The sequence below is a fragment of the Hypanus sabinus genome, chromosome 9 (assembly GCF_030144855.1).
Source record: "Hypanus sabinus isolate sHypSab1 chromosome 9, sHypSab1.hap1, whole genome shotgun sequence".
Lineage (NCBI taxonomy): Eukaryota > Metazoa > Chordata > Chondrichthyes > Myliobatiformes > Dasyatidae > Hypanus > Hypanus sabinus.
This window is the reverse complement of record NC_082714.1, coordinates 56671536-56694788: the sequence shown is the minus strand read 5'-3', so window position 1 is coordinate 56694788 and position 23253 is coordinate 56671536. Positions and strand designations below refer to the sequence as shown.

Below are 23253 nucleotides of genomic sequence, written 5' to 3'. Positions count from 1 at the left end.
CAGTACAAAATATTCAAAAATTTCAGAGCATGAACTCAACTGCTGTAATTTTTTCATACGATCCAATACTTCCAAACATTATCTCCATTTTCAAATAGAATCACGTTCCAAAGAAAAGTTAACTATTCTTATCTGTCTCTCATTCTCCTCTCTCTTACTTGATGAATTTAACCGTCCCGTTCTCTCCTTTTGGATACTTCACTCACCACGCCTCCCGTGCCCGTTTTGTTTTCGCTCACCCACATTGCAGCAGCATTGTACACGGATTCTTCTTGCCGAAACAAAACAATAAATACATGTCACCTTGTGGCCAGTTGCTGTACTTGTGTTACTGGGAAGCTGGGTGACCATGAATAACACATAGAGAGACGGAGAGGTGAATGACAAAGGCGTATTTGTTTATTTTGCTTGTAGGTCATCTGTTGAGAATGCTCTCTCACAGTATGTATCAATATACATCTATTGACGACAAGAGGCGCGGAGGCGACAGCCGCCCCGCCCCGATCACGTGACGAAAACAACTTCCGCCGGGTCCGCGCGCTCTCGCTCGCGGCCGGCTGTGCGTTCCGCGGAAGACTGGGACCCGGGAAGGGACGCTGGCGATCTGCTCGGCACTACCGGCGCCCGGGCGCAAGCACCGGGTCTGCATGGTGTCTGACTTCTTCTACCCCAATATGGGCGGTGTGGAGAGTCACATCTACCAGCTGTCGCAGTGCCTGATTGAGCGCGGCCACAAGGTGATCGTGCTGAGCCACGCGTACGGCGAGCGGCGCGGCGTACGCTACCTGACGCACGGCCTCAAGGTGTACTACCTGCCGCTGCGGGTTATGTACAACCAGTCGACGGCCACCACTCTCTTCCACAGCCTGCCGCTCGTCCGCTGCGTGCTGGTGCGCGAGCGCGTCGGCGTGGTGCACGCGCACAGCTCCTTCTCGGCGCTGGCGCACGACGCGCTGTGGCACGCGCGCACTCTGGGCCTGCGCACCGTCTTCACCGACCACTCGCTCTTTGGCTTCGCCGACCTCAGCTCGGTGCTGACCAACAAGCTGCTCACTGTCTCCCTGTGCGACACCAACCACGTCGTCTGCGTCTCCTACACCAGCAAGGAGAACACCGTGCTGCGGGCCGCCCTCAGCCCCGACTGCGTCTCGGTCATCCCCAACGCTGTGGATCCCACCGACTTTGTCCCCGACCCCAGCCGGCCCGAACCGGGTACCATCACTGTGGTGGTGGTCAGCAGGCTGGTGTACAGGAAAGGTACAGCCGGGCCACATTCTTCTCTGTCCACAAGGCTTGTGAACTGAGCTGGATACCGAAACGAAAAATATGCCTACACTACCTTCTGCCTTGTCTCCCAGAAAGAATTATTTTGAAATGTGAACAAAAAAATTGCATTAGGAAAGCTTGCAAGTTGGTTATGCACTGTAAGCTCCCACAAAGAGCAGTATGATTACTGAATGATACGGTGAATAAGGTCTCACAGGATAATTCGCCTGGTTTTTGTGGGATATTTTACATCAACTGACAGAGCCAAATGTTACTGTTTCAAAGTGTCCTCCAAAATTTAGCATAGCTAAATTTCGCACACCCTCCATACCTCTCTGAAACTTAGTTCCTGATGGGAAGGAATAAAGTGACACAACAGAAGTTCAGAGGGATCATTGTACATGACAGGGAGTTAAACCTGGAATTTATAATGTAAGCATTGTACATGTCACCCTCTAATTTTAGATTTATCATATGTACTTTGAAACATGCAGTGAAATGCGACATTTGTGTTTACAACCAAGTGTCACCACATACTCCAATACCAACATTGCATGCCCACATGCAGAACAACATAAGCAGCATCAAAACAAAACAAGCCTCTTTCCTACCCTCCTATCCACCCACCTCATCACAAACACAGGGCAGGTTACTGCCAATCCTTCAGTCTCTGGCCTAGGCTTGCAGATCTTTTGGAACTCTAGCTCTAGACTCGCTGACTTCAGTCTTTGACCTTTGGGGTTTCTCTGAAGGGATTAGTTCCTAAAGAAAAAGCCTTTATAATAAAGTAGTAGGAAGATACAGGCCTTTTGAGTCCACACTACCCAACAGCCACTCATTTAAATTAATGTTTTTATTCTTCCTATATTTTCATCAACTTCCAAATCCTTCCACTTCTATCACACTTTAATGCATGGTATCAGGCCTTTACAGTCAATGAGACCCAATTAAACCCGTGTGATCAATTAACCTACTAACCTGTTCGCCTTTGGAATATGGGACGAATCCACGCAGTCACATGAACATACAAGCAGCAGAATTGAACCTGGATGGCTGGTGCTATAATAGCGTTATGCTACCATGCTGCCCTCTGTGGCCTGCTTGCATTTATTAGTTGAAGCATTGAATTCAAGATTCAGGAAGTTATGTCAAAGTTTTATAAAGTTAGGATTTTCAAGGAATGTGCAGGCATAATGAAGTCTGCATGTTCACTCTGAGAGTACCTATGACCAGGATTGAACCCCATCCCTGGAGCTGTGAGGCAAGGGCTCTTACCACATGCTCCACTGTGCCTTAATATGTGGAAATTCATATGAGAGGTACAATAAACACTTAACTTTTTCAGGGAGGTAACAGATGAAATGGATAGTAAGCAAATAAATCGGAAGGTATTTCAATAAGGATGCTGTAAGTTCAGAGGGAGGAGGATTGCTTTGATAAGCTGAAACTTCCAAGTCTAATGCCTGGGAGAGAAGGTCTAACTGAAATTTCCAGACTCAGCAGATCAAATGCCCTCCTTTTGTAACTGAAAATCAAAAAAAGATTCAGATGTTGGAAATTATTTAGAAAGAATTAAAAAAAGTTGATGACTTGAGCTGATTGACCTTAAATGTTAACCCGGTTTGTACAAGTGCTGCTTGACCAGGGTCTCCACTGTTTTCTCTTTTCATGTAGCTTCCTTCTCAATGTTTTCTGCAACTAATTTCAAAGGATGCGGTTTAAATAAATGCTTCTAGCAATATCTTAGCCTTTGAGTTTTAGCTTGGTGCCAGTCTTTTTCTGTGAAGTGGCACATGTAAATTAAAAAATCCAAATTAATATGAATTATCACTCAATGCCAAATTGTTCATGACTATTCAGTTAGTATTTTGCCATATTTGAAATTACAAAAGAAAAAGAGATTGTGATTTTTCTAATTTGGAGAATCATGAGAACACACTCTAGCTATATCTTGAGCTTTAGATTATTTTTAGTACTATTATTAATATTTCTTACTATACGTTTAGGAATTGATTTGCTTGCTGGGATAATTCCTGAACTGTGCCTTAAGCATCCGGATTTACACTTTCTCATTGGTGGTGAAGGACCTAAGCGGATAGTGCTGGAGGAAGTTCGGGAAAAGTACCAGCTTCATGACAGGTAATGAGACATTGCCAAACTTGCTGCACTTGTGTGATGAGAAATAACAGTAATGTTGGTCTTAATTCCAAATATTGGTTTAGTTTATAAACAATATTGAATTACTGAGCAGTACATGCTCCTATTTTAGGAATTGAAAAAATCAACTCTCATTAACGCCATTTAAGAGCAGCAATATCCTTTGAAGGGAAAATGTATTTTAAGTAAAGCAAGGTATACTTGCAAAAAAAAAGAAATGATTGCTAAGTGGTCACTTTGTACCCTGTCTCTCTATTGCTGTTCCAAAAGTACTAGATCATGCACAGGATAGAAATCCTGGTGGTAAGAAGTTGCAGAAGAGATAAGGAAGCATTTTTTTCCCACTGAGAGAGAAATGAGGGTCTGGAACTCTGCCTGAAAGAGTCAGAAAGGCAGAGTGTTTTGCCATATTGAAATACTGTGACCGGTAAAGCTGCAGACATTATGCTGGAAGATGAAATTACTGGTACAGACTAATGGCCATCTTTGTCATGAATCTTATATAAGTAATGCTAAAAGTTTACTTTAACAGTAAAGCGAGAAAAAAAAGGATAATAAACATGCTGGAATTTTCAAAATGAAAATTTTATCCGATACATTGTTTAAAGTTTCTTTACAATCTCATAACAACCTTAGCCTCCCACCCCATTCTCTTCCGCTTTCCTACTGTCATTGAATTCCTAAAGATCACTACGTCTATTATCTGTATCTTTTCATCAAATCTGATAATATAGCATTCAAATTTAGGGACTGTGTCAACATTTAGAGTAGTGGTCGCCAACCTGTCGATCTTTGTGACTTTCCCAGTAGATCCCGAAAAAAAAGGAAAAATTAATACACAAATACTGTTGAGAGATTGTTTCCGGGTTGTGGGGTTTTAGTTCCGTTCTTTCTGCCCAGTGCGCATGGGTGTAGCTCCCCGCACTACACAGTGTACTTCAGTGGTCCCCAACCACCGGGCTGCAAGGAAATGATATGAGTCAGCTGCACCTGTCCTCATTCCCACTGTTGAACTTGAACACATGCGAGGTCATCAATCACCTAAACGCAGTAGTGATACCCTTGCGCCAGGGATCACCGGTTGGCCTCGCGTGACTGGCAGGAAGTGCCATTGATACTGGCCCGGAGCGTGGACAGATGGGTGCCGCCTCTAAACCTGTTTACCACACCAAATGTTCATGGGGAATCCGGTGCTAAGAAATTCGCAGACAATCTAATTCGGGCTCAGGGTTTCATAAGTAGCAGAGCAGTTACCGCGCTGCGATCTACTGAAACAAACTTTTGTCGACCGATAGATCCTACAAGGGGGGCAGGTGCGCCCTGTCGCACTCCTCGCTCAGTCGGTCGCTCTTTCCGGACTGTGACCACTGCGGCCCCGGCAGGGGGACCTCCGACCTTCACCTAGTCCTTTCACCCCACCCACGACCAGCCGCACCTGGCCAAGCTGTCTAGTGACAGGTGAATGGGAAGCTGGAGATCGGGCCCGGAGGCTGTCTAATGAGGCAATGAAGCCCTCAGAACTGCTTCGGTACCCTGAGTCCAATCACGCTGCACATAAAGACAAACCCGTTGAGTTTTTTGGCAGAAAAAACGTGAGCAAGTGGGACAGCAGCTAAGTGCCAAGAGCCGCAAAAACTAAATTGCGGAATAGACTGGACATAAGGAACCTGCTTCAAGTATTGCTATATTCTGGTCGTGTTTAACACCCCACACCCCCCCATCAGCAAGAATACTGTCAATATTAAACCGGTCCGTGGTGCAAAAAAGGGTGGGTACCCCTGTTGTTTATACATTATTTCTACTTCCGGGTTGTGGGGTTTTACGTCCGGTCTTTTCTTCCCCGGTGCGCATGCGTGTAACTAATCAATCTGGGGTCGATCTCGCCTTTTACTAAGGCCGAGGAAGGGGATCTTGGGCTTAAAAAGGTTGGTGATCACTAGTTTAAAGCCATTAATTTCTCTACTAGTAATAGTTGTATTTGTTCCTTGCTCTTATTTGATTTATGGTTGCTCACTGTTTATGCTACATTTATTGTATCCTCAAAACTGATGACAGAAACAAAATATATAACTTAACAGTCATTTCCCATTTACGTTTCACCTGTCTCTGTCTCAAATGGATAAACTATTGTCTTTTTACATATTTATAGACTTTGTAGATTTAAAACTAATTCTTGTTGGCTTGCTGTCTTATTCTTACCATGTATTTGCACTGTAGTTTTGTGTCTTATAAAACATTGCTGCTTTTAGAACTTGCACTCATACCTCCCAAAAAACAAAAATGAAATTGGTCAAGATTACAATTAATTATAGTGTAGTGTGGTTTATAGCTAGAAACAAGTGCTAAAAGGGACCTAGCACATTATCTGATACTTTGGCATGGAGGAGACAGAGAAGGGCGTCAGCCCTTAGATCCACACTCCTGATGGCAGCCAGGCAGCGGAAACAGACATCTTGGCTGCCTCAGAGGGTACAGGGCAGAATGAGAAAGTTTCCACATTCACTCAAAGGGACACGGAAGTGCAGTTCAATGAGATGCATCCAGGAGAAAGGTAATTACAAATTGAGTTATGCTGAAAGTTATGCTGTTCATGGTCCCTTTTCCTCTTGATTTAAAAAAATGAAAGACAATTATGTTCTCTTATAAGGATTGGTTCGTTAAAAAGTAGTGCAAATATTAATAACATTTAACCTTGTGGCAAATATAAATCTTGTTTTAAACAAATACCTCAATATTTAATGCAATTCATCTGCAATTGTTTATATCATTCACTAAATGTATATCTTTGTTTTTGGTCTGTGATGGCTTGCTCATGTTTTGACTTTCTTCATATAGAGTACGACTTCTGGGTGCCTTGGAGCATAAAGATGTGAGAGATGTTTTGGTCCAGGGTCACATTTTTCTAAACACTTCTCTGACTGAAGCTTTTTGTATGGCAATAGTTGAAGGAGCAAGTTGTGGTCTTCAGGTAAATTTCCTGTTCTATCAGAATCAGGTTTATTATAGTGGCATGTGTTGTGAAATCTGTTAACTTACAGCAGTTCAATGCAATACATAATATAGAAAAACATAAAAGTAAGTAAATGAATTACTAAAAATATATATATAGAATAGATTAAAAATCGTGCAAAAACAGAAATAATATATATTAGAAAAGTGAGGTGGGGTTCACAGGTTTCATGAACCGCTGAGTATGTGCCTTCAGGTGATGGTAATAATGAGAAAATGGCATGTCCTGGATGCTGGGGGGGTGCTTAATGATGGATGTTGCCTTTCTGAGTCACCGCTCCTGAAGAGGTCCTGGTTCTTTGTAGGCTAGTACCCAAAATGGGGCCCACTAAATTTATGACCCTTTGAAGCTCCTTTCAGTCCTGTGCAATAGCCCCCCCCCCCCCACCCATACCAGACAGTGATGCAGCCTGTTAGAATGCTCTTCACGGTGCATCTATAGAAATTTTTGAGTGTTTTTGTTGACCAAACGCCGAATGAAGTATAGACGCTCTCTTGCCTTCTTTATAGCTGCATCAATATGTTGGAACCGGATTAGGTCCTCAGAGATCTTGACACCCAGGAACTTGAAACTGCTCACTCTTGCCATTTCTGATCTCTCTATGAGGATTGGGATGTGTTCCTTCATCTTACCCTTCCTGAAGTCCACAATCAGCTCTTTCAACTTACTGACATTGAGTGCAAGGTTGCTGCTGTGACACCACTCGCTGCTGTTCTATCTGTAGAGATAATAAGTATAGTACATCTAGTGTACCAGTAAACATGGAATTCACATTCTAATGAATTTGAACGATCTTAATATAAGTCTCCTTTTCCTTATTAATAATTGAATACATTTATAAAAAGACATCTGCATCTGGAAGAATTGGTGCTACCTACAAGACCGGCTCACCTGCACAACTGAAGTTACTAAATTACTTAAACATAGCATGTAAGAATTGTCTTTGATAAATAGAAACCACATTGTACAAACAAAACTGTTAAGCTTCATTTCCTTCTTGTATAAACCCAACAGTTAAAAGAGTGGGCTTACAACAGAATTATAAACCACTTAAGAAGCAGTTTTGTCCAACTGAGAGTTACTGTTGGTGAAGGCCCCTCCCCAGGAATTGCTTATTTTTTTACTTTAGAGATACAGCACAGAACAGGCCCTTCTGGCCCAACTAGATGCACTGCCCAGCAACCCGCCAATTTAACCCCAGCCTAATCACAGGATGATGTACAACAACAAATTACTATCTTTGGACTGTGGGAGGAAACCAGAACACCCGGAGGAAATCCACAATCACAGGGAGAACATACAAACTCCTTACAGCTAGCACCAGAATTGAACTCCGAATTCTGATGCTCCAAGCTGTAATAGCATCGCACTGACTGCCACACTACCATGGTACCCCATCTGGAGAAATTCTGATTCTTAAACCAGGGGAAGCAGCAGTGGGTAATCATCATGGGAATTTTTTGTCCATTGTTGTCAGGAAATGATATGACATAATGTGGTTACAATTTTGAAGATTTACCCCCCCCCCCCCCCCCCCCCAAGCCAGCTCCTTCTCTGTCCCAGTTCATTGGTGTGCTTCTTGTTTTTGAACTCTGAACTGTTAGGACAAGATATTCTCAGGAATAGTGATGAAGCCTAGAGGCTTGACTCTTAGATTCTCAAGTTCAAGTTTATTGTTATTTCAACCATGGTATATATACTGCTAAACAAAAGAACATTTCTCTGGACCAAGGTACACAACACAGTACATACAACTCTCACAGAATACATTAAGTAATATACCCACGTACATTAACAAATAATAAGATTCATTTGTGCCACAAGTTTAAAAAGTGAACAGCACAATGCTACTGGCGCTTCATACATGGTGAGGCCTGTTTGGTGACAGGGAGTTCAGTAGTTCCACAGCCTGGGAGAAGTAGCTGTTTTTCCTTCATTAACAGTCCTTTTCCTAATGCTATGATACCTCTTGCCTGATAGTTAGGGGGGTGTGTCAAATTTTTGGACAGATCGGAGAGATCATTGATTATGCTAAGGGCCTTGCCTACACAGCACTCCTGGTAAATATATTAGATGGGTGAAAGAGTGACCCCAATTATTCCTTCATCAGTCCTTGCAGTCCTTGATAGTGTCTTTTGGTCAGTTGCTTTGCAGTTCCCGTACCAGATGGTGATGCAGCTGGTCAGGACACTCTCAACAGTACTCCTGTAAAAATTGGGTAGAATGGCAGGGTTGGGGGGAGCCTCTCTCACCTCAGAATCCTCAATAAGTGGAAACACTTCTAGATTTTCTTAACCAAAGGTGGTAATGAGGGACCAGTTGAGGTCATCTGTTATGTTGTTCACTCCAAGAACTTGGTGCTCCTATCTCTCCGTGGAGGAGCCATTTATGTGCAGTGAGGAGTGGTCAGCCTGCACCTTCCTAAAGTCCACAGTCATCTCTTTGGTCTTGTCCACATTGAGACTCAAGATATTGTGCTCACACATTTCAAACGAACCACTCTACTTCTTCTCTGTGCACCATCTCATCGTCATTGTTGATGAGGCAACCACTTGTGTCATGAACAAACTTGAAGATTCAGTTTGAACTGTGTGAAGGACCAGGGTGAGCATAAAACTGGGAGAGCAGGTAAAGGTGAAAAAAAATAGGGGTTTTATTTACCCAAAGTGTTTACAAACTCAACAGAACTGTTCTAGAGTCCAAACTTGAATCAGCTAAACAGAACTTGGTTTCAACAACATAGTACAGTCGGCCCTCCTTATCCGCGGGTTCTGCATGAGTGGATTCAACCAACCGCGGATTGGGAAAACCTGGAAGTTCTCTCTCCAGCACTCATTGTTTGAGCATGTACAGACTATTTTTTCTTGTCATTATTCCCTAAACAATACAGTATAACAACTATTTACACAGTATTTACATTGTATTAGGTATTATAAGTAATCTAGAGATGATTTAAAAGTACAGGCAGTCCCTGGGTTATGAACAAGTTCCGTTCCTGAGTCCATCTTTAAGTCGGAACAGGTGCATCCGGTATTATTTAGCGTCAGTTAGTCAAACGTTTGTCTTAGTATACAGTATATATTTTACCTTTCTATGCATATAAAACAATTAAGAAACATATGTATTTCAATACTTAGTACTTGCTTAAAAATAATTGTAGCTTTTATGCTCTATTATAATTGTTCCAATCGTTGACTGACTATAGCCTAACGCTTTTCCAGTGAACGATGGCATTTCACCTCTTTCTGATTGCTTTATTACTTCAACTTTATTTTCATTCGTGATCGTGATTATTTTCGTGAACAGAAACACTGCGGATTCAGAGCTGCACCGGGTCCTAAAGACCACTGCACTGAGCCAGGTTAAATAAGGTCTGGGGTTCCGCTGAGTCCTAAACACCACTGCACTGAGCCAGATTAAATAAAAGGATTTAAGGATCCGCGTTTTTTGGTATCTGCGGGGGATCCTGGAACCAATCCCCCACGGATAAAGAGGGTCAACTGTAAATACTCCTCAAACCAAGAGACACCACTCATCTCCTGACTGTGGGTTTATATTCAATGCTGGCCAGAAAACATTCCTCTCCTTAAAAAGATACGACATAAATGAAGCAGCTCTAGGGAACACCCTTTTGGCTATAGCAGAATGGCACAATCCAATTATCCAGCCCCATCTACTTAGGCTGGTGTAATGCAACAGCTCAGTCGTTTACCAGATTATCAATATGGTCAGCTAAAGGACACTTTAATATACCCGACTGATGGTGCGGCTGGTAATTGCAGCCGCCACAAACTGGATCTAGCCGGACAGGCATGCATCAGCAGTGAGCTGAGCATGTAGCCCTGGAGGATGCCAGTTGGTGCTCAGCATGATGGATATTACTGCCAATGCAGACTGACTGGTCTTTCTGTCAAAAAAAATCCAAAATTCAATTACAGAGAGAAATGTTGAGACCCAACAAGGACAGTTTACATACCTCTGAGAAATGACCATATTAAATGCCAAGCTGAAGTCGATAAACAGCATTCTGGCTTATGAGGCACTATTCTCCAGGTGGGACAGGACAAAGTGGAGGTCAGAGGCGATGGCATCATCAGTGGACTGAGTTGAGTGATAACTAAACTGGAAGGGGTCCAATATAGCAGGAGGATAGGATTTACTGTGATTTATAACCAGCCTCTCAAAGCACTTCATTATTGTTGAGGTCAGTGTCACTGGACAGTCATCATTAAAGCAGGTTAATGTCATCCTCTTAGGCACAGGGATGATGTTGGCTGCCTTGAAGCCTGAAGGGACAATGGACTATTCCAGAGAGATGTTGAAAATGTCTGTTAGAACCTGAAAGCTATAATATCACCTGAACTGAAGGCAGCATTTCCGGTATCTCAGTAGTACCGGGACCTCTGCTGTGAATAATAGCTTCTGATTTGCCCTCACAAAGATGTGGTTATAACAGTGACGTCCTCAATGTCACAGATCTCATATGGTTATCAATGTTAATGTGATGGCCATCGGTGGCTGCCTTTCTGAACAGGTTTGAGTCCTTGTTTTCAAAACAGTCCTGCAATGCTGAGGAGTTTGCTACTTCTTGCTAGGTCTTTATCTTCCTTTGAACTTGTTTGAGTCGTTTAATCAGTGTATGCAGGAATTAGCATAACAGATAAGTGGTCAGAGTATCCAAGGTGGGGGTGGGGAACAGCTTTGAAAGCACCATGGATATTGGTATAAACCACATCTAATGTGTTCTCACCTCTGCTAGCAAAGTCAGCACGCTGATAGAATTTAGGCAGGGCTGTTTTTAAGTTAGCATGGTTGAAGCTGCCGGCGACAATAAAGAAACAGTCAGGGTATGTGGCTTGGAAGTCACTGATGGCATCGTAGAGTTTACACAACATTTTGATTCATTTACTATGACAATAAGACATTTTAGATGGATTCATCTCCTGGACCACTGCTGCTTTTGGCACCAGTCTGCTAATATTGTTGACAAACACTTAACAGAGGCAGCTGGACTGGATTAATATTTGGTTGGTGATGGTTATTAAGTTATTCCTCCACCTAACCCCTATTCCTCTGTGAACTGGTATCCTCCAGTAAATGTTATTATTTTTTGCAATTGTACACTTAAAATGAACCTGTATTTGTCTAATTGTTTATACCTCAACTTCAAAACTAATTGTTCTTTGTTTTTGCAAAAGGTTGTCAGTACAAAGGTTGGTGGGGTGCCAGAGGTTCTACCTGAGGATCTCATCATCTTACGTGAGCCCACTGTGAAGTCCTTGTGTGAAGGATTGGAAGTTGCCATTACTCGCCAACGGCTAGGAAAACTACCACCAGTGGAAAGAGTACACAACAGAGTGAAGAATTTATACACGTGGAGAAATGTGGCAGAACGTACTGAAAAGGTATATACTTACTGTAAAACAGACCTTTTAATGTATAGTTGGTCTTAACAAAGAATAGATAGATACTTTATTGATCCCAAGGGAAATTACCGTGTCACAGTAGCATTACAAGTGCACAGATATACAAATATAAGAAGAGAAATATGAAAGAATAAAAAATAAGCTACCTCAAACATTCTAATAGGACGGGAGTCAACACTTCCCCAGCTATAGCTTGACTCATTATAAAGCCTAATAGCCAAAGGTAAGAATGACCTCATATAGTGTTCAACCACGGTGGCATGCAGAGGGTGTGAAACATTGTCCAGAATTGCCAGGATTTTCCATAGAGACCTTTGTTCTACCACAGCCTCCAGTGTGGCCAGTTTGGCTCCCATAACAGAGCCAGCCTTTCTAATCAGTTTATTGAGCAACTTTACAACTTTATATATGAAAGCAATAAAACAACTTTATTATGATGTGCCATTCAGATGTTGCATTATTTTGTAAAGTGTGCATAACTAAAAAGAGGCAACCTATCAATTTCTGCCATGCAAAAGAGCAACAATGTATGCATTTTATTTACTCTCATTTCAAAGGAAGTTAATTTAACAAAAATGAATATAAAAAAATTAAATCAGAGTATCATAAGAAATTCTTTTTAACTCATCAAATTCTTGTGCAAACCCTAGATTTTTTTTTAATACTTAAGAACCAAAGTTTATGACACTGAGGGAAGCCATTTAGCTCTTCGTAGAACAATACAGCAAAGTAACAGGTCTTTTACATCACCACCTCCCCAACCAAGAAGTCAATCTTAACAATCCCTTCTACCTATCTATATATGCTCCAAATCCCTCCATTTCCTGCCTCCAAATGTTTTTACCTAAATGACTCTTAAATGCTGCTATTTGCTTCAACCATCTCCCCTGGCAATGTGTTCCCAACATCTACTAATCTCAGTGCGTAAAAGTAAAATTGCTTTGCAAATCTCCTTTAAACTTTTCTTCTTCCACATTAAACATAAGCCATCTGCTATCTGATATTTCCATTCTGAGAAAAGAGATCTTTCTACCAATTGACAACCCTGTACCCCACTCCCAGCTAATAATCTCTGTTAAGGGAAACAGCTCCTGTACGATTTGCTCTATATAGGATTCTCACAATTTTATGCACCTCAGTCATGTCCACTCAGTCCCTTCCAAAAAAAACGATTTCAGCCCAGAGAGTCTGACCTCATAACTATAATTCTCCAAGCCTCTTTTAAATTTCCAATACCCACTCTTCCCATAGTATGTATACAGTACTCTTGATTGGCCTAATTAAAGTTTCATACAATATCACCATGACTTCCTGCTCCTGTATTCTACGTTTGGGCAAAAATCTTTCTTAGCCAATTTATCAAAATGCATTTTGCTGTTCCTTCACACTTTATACTCTACCATTTGCTGTTTATCCTTTTAGCTTGTTTGACCTCATGCTTCACCGGATTAGCTCCATTTGTCACTTCTTTGCCCATCTGGCTGATCCATGGATATCTGGAATGTTGTTCCTTTCTACCAACTGCACTACCATAGTTTTGGCCCTTACATTTTACTTCAAATTTGTATATAATTACCAAATGAAAGAGGCTCAGAATGAGCCTTGTAGACCTCCACTGCACACAACTCCTACCTCTCCTCTAATCCCCAGAACTAAAGTTCCTGTTGAGCATTGCACTTTGCTTTCTGACACTAAACTAATTTTCATTCTTGTCACATTACCCCAGATTTGTTGGGCTTTTTAAATGGAATTTATGTTATACAATATCCCCCATTTAAATTGTTTTTATGCTGCCATTAAATAACATTATGGCTGTTCTTTTCCCTCGATGCATTTTCCTGAGCAAATCCCGTATCCCTTGATCCCCTTAATATCATAAATCAAACCTATTGACCTCAAGGTTGAGGATGCTCAGTGAATGAGCCTCCATAACGCTCTAGGCTAGAAATGTCCAAAGATTCACTGTCTTCTGAGTGAAGAAATTTTATTCTCTGTTTGCAATACCCACTCCCTTTACCATTGCTCTGAGCAAGAAATTTTTACACGTCCTGAAAACTGTGAGGCTCTTTAATTTTTTTTGTAATATGCACACTGCGAATAGAATGAAAATTGAAAAAATCACATACTTTTGATTTTATTTAATAATTGAAGGATATAATGAAATATAGTACAACAAAGAAAATCTTACATGTTTCATAAACGTTTTCTTGTCTGCCTTTATTACAGTGCATTAGCTATAACCACTATGACTGTAACCATTGCATCCAAATGAAATTCTATCTCCTTTACCATAGCATTGGAAAGGGATGGGAACAGATGAGTTAGGAAAGTGTTTAATTGGAGTAAGGGGAAATATGAAGCTATCAGACAGGAACTTGGAAGAATAAATTTGGAACAGGTGTTCTCAGGAAAATGTACAGCAGAAATGAGGCAAATGTTCAGGAGATATTTGCATGGCGTTCTGCATAGGTATGTTCCAATGAGATAGGGAAAGGATGGTAGGGTACAGGAACCATGGTGTATAAAGGTTGTTGAAAATCTAGTCAAGAGGAAAAGAAAAGCTTACAAAAAGTTCAAAAAACTAGTCAATGATAGAGATCTAGAAGATTATAAGGCTAGCGGGAAGGAGTTTAATTAGGAGAGCCACAAGGGGCCATGAGAAGGCCTTGGCGAGCAGGATTAAGGAAAGATCCAAGGCATTGTACAAATACTTGAAGAGCAAGAGGATAAGATGTGAGAGAATAGGTTCAATCAAGTGTGACAGTAGAAAAGTATGTATGGAACCAGAGGAGATAGCAGTGATACTTAATGAATACTTTGCTTCAGTATTCACTACGGAAAAGGATCTTGGCAATTGTAGGGATGACTTACAGTGGATTGAAAAGCTTGAGTATATAGATATTAAGAAAGAGGATGTGCTGGAGCTTTTAGAAAGCAACAAGTTGGATAATTCTCCAGAACCTGACGAGATGAACCCCAGGCTACTGTGGGAGGTGAGGGAGGAGGGGACAGGAGAGTTTCTGGAGTATTGGAGGGTTGCAGATGTTGTTCCCTTATTCAAGAAAGAGAGTACAGATAGTCCAGTAAATTATAGACCAGTGAGTCTTACTTCACTGGTTGGCAAGTTGATGGAGAAAATCCTGAGAGGCATTGATGAAGGTAGAGGAGTAGATGTATATGGATTTCAGCAAGGCATTTGATAAGGTATCCCATGCAAGGCTAATTGAGAAAGTAAGGAGGCATGGGATCCAAGGGGACATTGCTTTGTGGATCCAGAACTGGCTTGCCCGCAGAAGGCAAAGAGTGGTTGTAGATGGGCCATAAATCTGTTCTGGGACCCCTTCTCTTCATGATTTTTATAAATGATCTGGATGAGGAAGTGGAGGGATTGGTTAGTAAATTTGAAGTTGATGGGGGTGTCATGGATCGTGTGGAGGGCTGTTAGAGGTTTTAGCAGACATCAATAAGATGCAAAACTGGGTTGACAATGGCAGATAGAGTTCAACCCAGATAAGTGTGAGGTGGTTCATTTTGGTAGGTCAAATATTATGACAGAATACAGTATTAACGGTAAGACTCCTGGCAGTGTGGAGGATCAGAGGGATGTTGGGGTCCGAGTCCATAGGATACTCAAAGCTGTTGCGCAGGTTGACTCTGTGGTTAAGAAGGCATAAGGTGCATTGACCTTCATCAGTCGTGGGATTAAGTTTAAGAGCCGAGAGGTAATGTTGCAGCTCTATAGGACCCAGATCAGACCCCACTTGGAGTACTGCTCTCAGTTCTGGTCACCTCACTACAGGAAGGATGTGGAAATGGTGCAGAGGAGATTTACAAGAATGTTGTCTGAATTGGGGAGCGTGCCTTATGAGAATAGGTTGAGTGAACTCAGCCTATTCTCCTTGGAGCATCGGACGATGAGAGGTGACCTGATAGAGGTGTATTAGCTGATGAGAGGCATTGATCGTGTGGATGGTTAGAAGCTTTTTCCCAGGGCCGAAATGGCTAACACGAAAAGGCACAATTTTAAGGTGCTTGGAAGTAGATACAGAGGAGATGTCAGGGGTAAAAGTTTCTCATGCAGAGTGGTGAGTGTGTGGAATGGACAGCCAGCAATGGTGGTGGAGGCAGATACAATAGGGTCTTTTAAGAGACTCCTGGATAGGTACATGAAGCTTAGAAAAATAGAGGTTTATGGGTAACCCAAGGTAATTTCTAAAGTAAGTACATGTTCAGCACAGCATTGTGGGCTGAAGGGCCTGTATTGTGCTGTAGGTTTTCTACAGGTTTTTTCCAGTACCAGAGGGCATGGATTGAGAATAAGAGGTCAGTTATTTAAAACAGAGTTGAGGAAAAGCTTCTTCTCCCAGAGAGTTGTGGAGGTGTGGAATGCACTGCCTCGGAAGACGGTGGAGGCCAATTCTCTGGATGCTTTCAAGAAGGAGCTAGATAGATATCTGATGGATAGGGGAATCAAGGGATATGGGGACAAGGCAGGGACTGGGTATTGATAGTGAATGATCAGCCATGATCTCAGAATGGCGGTGCAGACTCGAGGGGCCGAATGGTTTACTTCTGCACCTATTGTCTATTGTCTATGTTTCTATGAAAGATATATTTTAATCTTTATTAGATCATCCAAATGTTCCATTCCTTGTCTGTTTCTGGATTTACATTTGATTGAATTTATAAATCTGAATCCACATTTGTAGTTGACACAAGGAGCTTGCAATCCTCCAACGATGTCAACAAGAATTGACAGTTCTTCAAATTCTTGTTTTGACTTGACGGAATCGGCATTCAGTGGCACAGCAATTTATTAACAATGGCCTACTGACTTCCATTCTGTGTTTATTGTTACAATTTGTAACTGTGTTTTAACTTGAAACACTGACAATGTAAATGGTTTAAAGCACTAAAATGATTCAAAGTAAAGGTTGTGATATGTTTATTATTTAGAAAATTTTATGGATTATATTAATTAACATAATTACAGGGTATTTCACAATTATATCAACATAGACTTCAAAATTGTATTAACATACTGTAATTTAAAAATTATGTTAATATTATATAAAAGAACATTCCAGCTGCGAAGCAACAAAGGTTCTGTGTGTGTGAGTCCGTACTCACTCCAGTCTGCTCCCCGGAACACGTGTCCCCCTTCCCGTGATGGACTGGTCCCCGTACCGTCACACCACCCCACGGTCCGTACTCACTCCAGTCTGCTCCCCGGATCACGTGTCCCCCTTCCCGGGATGGACTGGTCCCCGTACCGTCACACCACCCCACGGTCCGTACTCACTCCAGTCTGCCCTTCTCCTCCAGGTCATTAATACTTTAACTTCTTATCAACCAACATTAATAGTATTCCTATCACAAACGAGAAAATCTGAAGATGCTGGAAATCCAAGTGACACAAACGATATGCTGGAGGAGCTCGGCAGGCTAGGCAGCGTCTATAAACAGTTGACGTCTCGGGCTGAGACCCTTCATCAGAACAGAAGAATCTTATCAATTTGCATCTTTAATACACCCAGTTTACTGACCATGCGCAGTGAATAAGGATAAAAACTGTCATAACTTTAAAGTAATTTTATCTAATTCCTGACTAGTTCATACCTTGTTGTGAGACTTAGATTTTCCATTTAGGATAGGGAGCCATTTGGCATCTATCCTGCCAAACCATCTAGGTGTTGTGTATGTTTTAATGACATCACTTCTCCTTTCTACTTCAATTGTTCTTCTTTTGATAGTTCTCATTTTCAGAATAGTTTGGTAGACCTTTGTTGAATAATCCCCAAACCAAGCATATTCTTTCTTGGATAACGCCTACACACTGCATATGAGGTCTCACAAAAACTGAACATTTCAAGAAGACTTTCTTATATGTCCCTCTCTTGCTTTGATGGCATAATCATGATCATACATCCAACACAAATCATAATTGGTGGATTCTAATCTTGCTTCTTTTAATTTTGTTTTAGATTTATGACCGAGTGGCCAAAGAAGGAGTGTTGCCAATGAACCAACGACTGTACAGATTAATAACCCACTGTGGTCCTGTGGCTGGGTGCATTTTTGCTTTAGTTGCTGTTTTGGACTTCTTTTTCTTGTTGGTCCTGAGGTGTTTAGTTCCAGATGATACAATTGACATTGCTGTCGATGCTACAGGTGTGAATGGAGCTTGGAAACAACAGGGACCTTCAACAATTATAAAACATAAAAAATCTCCATCTTATACTGAAAGGGGCAATCGCAAAGTGCAAGTCTGATGCTCTATTGAATTAAAAAAATATTTATAGCAGCTTTTGTATGACAAAGCATCAGTTTACGTTCTTGAAGTAGCCATTATAAACTTGAGTCACATAGAAATAAACCAGATTTGATGTGCAGTATGAATGAAAATAAAGTAATTAATATTTCTTAATTGATATAATTGTTGCTTCCCTAAAGGTTTGAAGCTTTTGATTTTTTATTTCGTACTATTGATCACTTACTTTCTGCCTGTTATTTCACTGGTGCTTAAAGCAGGATGCCAAAATAGCTCTCTGAATCATTGAGGCACACAAGCCTCCAAACCAGGACATTGAGGCACACAAGCCTCCAAACCAGGACCTCCTGAAGGACTATTGATAATGTGCTGTAAAATAGGAGAAATATTATCCCTTGTAATTCTGCAGAGTTGGTTTTGAAGGTACAGACCACTAATTTAATCAATTAATTTAAACATAATGCCAGTAAAGTTGTTTCATTGGAGAGGGTCTAAAGGATGTTCATGAGAATGATCCTGGGAATGAAAGTGTTAATGTATCAGAAGCTGTTTATGGCACTGGACCTGTACTTGGAGTTTAGAAGAATGAGAGGAAGGATTTCATTAAAACCTATTGAATATTGAAATTGAGGTAAAATGGATATGGAGAGGATGCTTCCTATAGTGGGGAACTCTTAGACCAGAGGGCACAGCCTCTGAATACAGTGATGTTCCTTTAGAACAGTGATGAGGAGGAATTTCTTTAGACAGAGGGTGATGAGTCTGTGGAATTTATTGCCACAGACAGCTGAAGAGGCGAAGTCTTGGGGTATGTTTAAAGCAGAGGTTGATAGGTTATTGATTAACAAGGACTTCAAATGATATGGGTAGAAGGCAGGAGAATGGAGCTGAGAAGGATAATCAACCATCATGATGGAATGGTGGAACACTCTCAGGTGGCCTAGTTCTGCTCCTATGTCTGATAGTCTTATTTACATTCAAATTGTTGCATAATTCAGATTTATAGCACAAAGAAGATCTTGCATGATCAGGATAAGAATGCATTTTCATTCTTCAGATCTTTTTAATTGTTACCAATGTATTAATGTTGTTAAGTTTCTGCATTAAATTACTGTGTGATCTTTATTCGGAGATTTGATCTGCAGTGCATAGTCTTTTCCTATAATGTCCAAGAATTGGAAATATGCAGAATTCAACAGAGGACCACAACGTGAACGAGAAAAGGGAAAATAGAATATGAGAATAATCTTATCAAACAAACAAGACAGACTGAGTAAAATTTCTGTGGTAATGTAAAAAGGAAACAATTAGAAAAACATGTAGGTTGCATATAGACTGAAAGAGAAATTGTATTGAGGGGATAAGGTATGTTAAAAAAGTATCATATCTTCTTCAAGGACAAATTTGCATAAAATCCCAGGAATTGATGAAGGATAACTGCCTAAAATGAATGAGGATCTGAAAGAAATTAGAGTTGTTAAAAAGATGAAAACTTGTACCCTGGGTCTCTGTTCAACGACACTCTCAAGGATTCTACTGTTCATTGTCTTTAGCCTGCCCTGATTTAACTTCCCAAAATATATCACTTTGCCCTTGTCCAAATTAACTTCAATTTGCCATTCCTTTGCCCACTTTCATAATTGATCAATATCCTATAGTAACTTTAAATGAACTCTTACCTTTAATTTACCTTTGTGCTTATTGAAGCCTTTTAAATTCAAATGCAACTAGTTTTCTCTTATCCATTCTGCTAGTTACAACCTCAAAATAAAACAAGAGATTTGTCAAAGATGACTTCCCTATCATAAATCCATGTTGACACTTATCAGCCCTATTATTTTCTAAGTGCTTTGTTTAAATTTACATTATAGTAAATTCCAGCATTTTCCATTCCATGTATTTTGGGCAAAATGTTCTAGGGTTTATCATTAGCTTTCTCCATTTCTTAGGTAATGAGGTTACATTCGCTATTTTCCAACCTGTGGGGATTATTGTCCCATCTATGGATTTTTGGAAGAAGACAGGTAAGGCTTGTACTATCTTCATATGCACTCCGTTTAGAAGCCTTGGATGCAGGTTATTTGGTCCTGGGGAGTATCATCTTTCGATCCCTTTAATTTTGCCAGTGCTAATAGTTTTCTGTGTGTGTGTGTGTGACTCCTAGTGGAGTCGTCAGGGTGCCATCATGACAAGCTTTTTGCACCAATCTTTTTTTTGGTGATTGCTCATCGTGCGGCATGTCTTGGGCATCTGAAACCTGGCGGAGCCCATCCCTCTCCAGGTTCTTTGGAGCTGGCTGGATTTGAACTCGGGAGCCTTTGCTCCAAAGTCCGGCGCTGATGCCACTACACCACCAGTCAGCCAATAGTTTTCTAATGCTAACTTAATCACCATTTCTAGATACATGTGCAAACAGATATTTCTTAGACATTCATTTTCAACTCTATTACTGATTTGGTTTATATTGCCTGTATCTAATTGAGGTACTTCACTGACATGTACCTCTGATTTATATATACAATGAATTGTTTGCTACTTTGGAGTTTATGTGCAACAGCCATCAAGATTTCCTCCTCTTTATGTTGTGAGGTGTCTGTGGGAGAGAAGGCAGATTGTTTGAACTCATATGTTAACCCTGTCATGGAAAAATCCCAAGAATGGTGCCAATGTTATGGAAACATTCTGAACCCACTTATAATTACCCCCACCTGACTATACATTGCAGCTCATCTCTGCCTTTGCTTCCTCCACAATCAACTATTCTGGTTCACCTGATATGCCAAGATCTCCATAAACTTCAGCACAACTAAAACCTCTGCTGTGAACTACTTGGATTGTCAGACTTAGCCATTATCCTACCTCTAACTAGAGTAACAAGCAAAATTTAGAGTGAAAAAATCTTATTATTCCCTTTCCAGTATCTCTTATAATCCTCTGAGAATCCTCTGTGCTCCTGCAATTGTGTTTTTTTAATTCTGAATTTACTTTCCATCCTCCAGCTTCTGTGATCTCAGCCTTCTTCCTACTTCCCACTACTTCTTCCTCTACTCTCATCCTCTTCCTTCCCATCTTCTCTTCCATCAATTTCAACCCTTTCCTGTTTTTCTATTAATTCTCTCTGCTTTTCCCTTTATCTCTTGCTCCCTTCTCCCCTTCCCTCACTTCCTCTTCCTTTCCTCAGCATTCTTCATTTCCTCATCCTTCCTCATTTCTGACTTCCCCTCTCCACACCCATATCTATCCCTCCATTCGACTCCTCCCTTCCCCATTTTCCTTTACAGTTGCCAACTTCACACCACCAATCCTGGAGTCTCCACTGACTTGATGAAGGGTTTCAACTCAAAACTTTGATTGTCCATCTCCCTGTCTGACCTACTGAGCTCTTCCAGCTTTTTCCATTGCTCCACCTTCTCTCCCCTTCACTTTCTCTGTTCCCTCACTTCTATTCCTCCTCCAACATTTGGTCTCCCTTTGCTTCTCTATCCATCCCTCTGCTTTCCATCATTCTCTCAACTCATTTCCCTCTCCCTAATCCACGCACTTTCTCTCTAAACTAGAACCTTCCGATTCCTCTCTTTCCTACCTTTCCCCACTCTACTTTCTGCTTTAATTTACTGTAATTTTATTTTCTATTTTAAGTGATACACAATTTTTGATTAGGGCACATTGGATAACAGAGCGGCTATCTACCATCACCAGATACTACTACAATACAGAGATCTCCCAAAAACAGGCCTTCACAAAGATCTGCTGGCTGAATTACGTGACCTCGGCTTGCTGAGGGGAACGGGCCTACATTCCTCGGACTCAACTGATGCTGGTAGCCGCAGATGGAGACGTCGAAAGCGATGTGCGAGGAAGCAGAAGCGAGGCAAACGGGCAGGGGTCTGTGCCAGTCTGTAAGCAAACCCTAGCCGGCTGGCTCTCCCGTCCATTCTGCTCTCCAATGTCCGCTTCCTGAACAATAAAATGGACTACATCCGACTCCAATGTAATACTCGGCGGGAGTACAGAGTTTGCTCTGCGTATGTCTTCACAGAGACATGGCTCACTGATGGGGTTTTGGACGCTGCCGTCCAGCTAGACGGGCTAGCCTTGTTTCATGCGGACAGGGATGCAGCTCTCTCCAGTAAGACTCGCGGCGGTGGTGTGTGTATTTACATCAACACGGAATGGTGTAAGAAATCTGTGTTGGTTTCCAGACACTGCTCATCGCTAGTGGAGTTTGTGGCTGTTAGATGCAGAGCATTTTATTTGCCACGGGAATTCACCTCTGTCCTTATATTTGGTGTCATTGACACCTTGCCTATTACCTGCACTGTTTTTGTGCACTTTATGCAGTCCTGTGTAGGTCTGTAGTCTAGTGTAGCTTTCTCTGGGGTTTTTTTTTTTACGTAGTTCAGTGTAGTTTTTGTACTGTGACATGTAACATCATGGTCCTGAAAAACGTTGTCTCATTTTTATTATGTACTGTACCAGCATGTATGGTCGCAATGACAATAAAGTGACTTGACTTGCTGTCCATCACCTCCCTTTCATCCTATGTCTTCACTCACCCAATTTCCCTTCTCCTAACTGCCCCCTTCTCAATACTTAGTTGTCACTATTTTGACCAATCTTTTGTTAATCTCCAACAATCCTGCTTGAAGGATCTCGACCTTAAACGTTGACTGCTTTTTTCCCATAGATTCTGCGAGGCCTGCTGAATTCCAGAGCATTTTGTGTGTGTGGCTTGGATTTCCGGCATCTGCAGATTTTCTCTTGTTTGTGAATTCTTGTAGTGTTTTTTTGTGCCAAATACTTATGCTGTGATGTGCCCTGAGGTGTTTACCAAATCAAAGCGTTAGAGAAAAAAAAGCAGAAATAGTTACAATTTGGCGGGTTAGAGTGATTCCGTAGTGATTGTGTTGCATCTTTATCTCTAATCGCTGCCTGACATGCCAGGTAGTTGCTGCTTTTTTAGCATTTTATTTCATATTTTGCAGTATTTGCAATGTTTTACTCTAGGTGGTAAAGATACATTTGTACAGAAATTATACACACCTGGTCTCTAGCTGGAGATACCGATTTTCCAGAATCAGGAAGGGAAGTGAGAAGTACCTCACTAAAATGACGGAAAGCTG

At 41.3% G+C, this 23253-nt stretch overlaps 1 protein-coding gene and 2 long non-coding RNA genes across 4 annotated transcripts in view; 1 reads left to right on the top strand and 2 right to left on the bottom strand.

The window, feature by feature from the left end:
- LOC132399428 (uncharacterized) overlaps window positions 1–342 on the bottom strand; it is a 58226-nt gene extending 57884 nt beyond the window's left edge. Inside the window, exon 1 of one of the 2 annotated variants that reach the window (XR_009513994.1) lies at window positions 207–342. This is a non-coding gene — a long non-coding RNA (uncharacterized LOC132399428). Of the gene's footprint in view, window positions 1–158 lie in introns of both variants that reach the window. The other variant, XR_009513993.1, reaches the window with a different exon arrangement.
- A 293-nt stretch (window positions 343–635) lies between these two features.
- Window positions 636–18286, top strand: piga (phosphatidylinositol glycan anchor biosynthesis, class A). Its single transcript, XM_059979751.1, has 5 exons — window positions 636–1257; window positions 3273–3405; window positions 6259–6391; window positions 11632–11838; window positions 17844–18286. Exons 1-5 carry the CDS (start codon window positions 648–650, stop codon window positions 18129–18131), a joined length of 1371 nt encoding a protein of 456 aa, XP_059835734.1. The 5' UTR covers window positions 636–647; the 3' UTR covers window positions 18132–18286.
- Window positions 6414–23235, bottom strand: LOC132399429 (uncharacterized). The gene is made up of 3 exons (XR_009513995.1): window positions 23174–23235; window positions 19810–19891; window positions 6414–7151 (listed from the first exon to the last, which is right to left on the bottom strand). It is a non-coding gene; the product is annotated as an uncharacterized LOC132399429 (long non-coding RNA).
- Window positions 23236–23253: the final 18 nt, after the last annotated feature.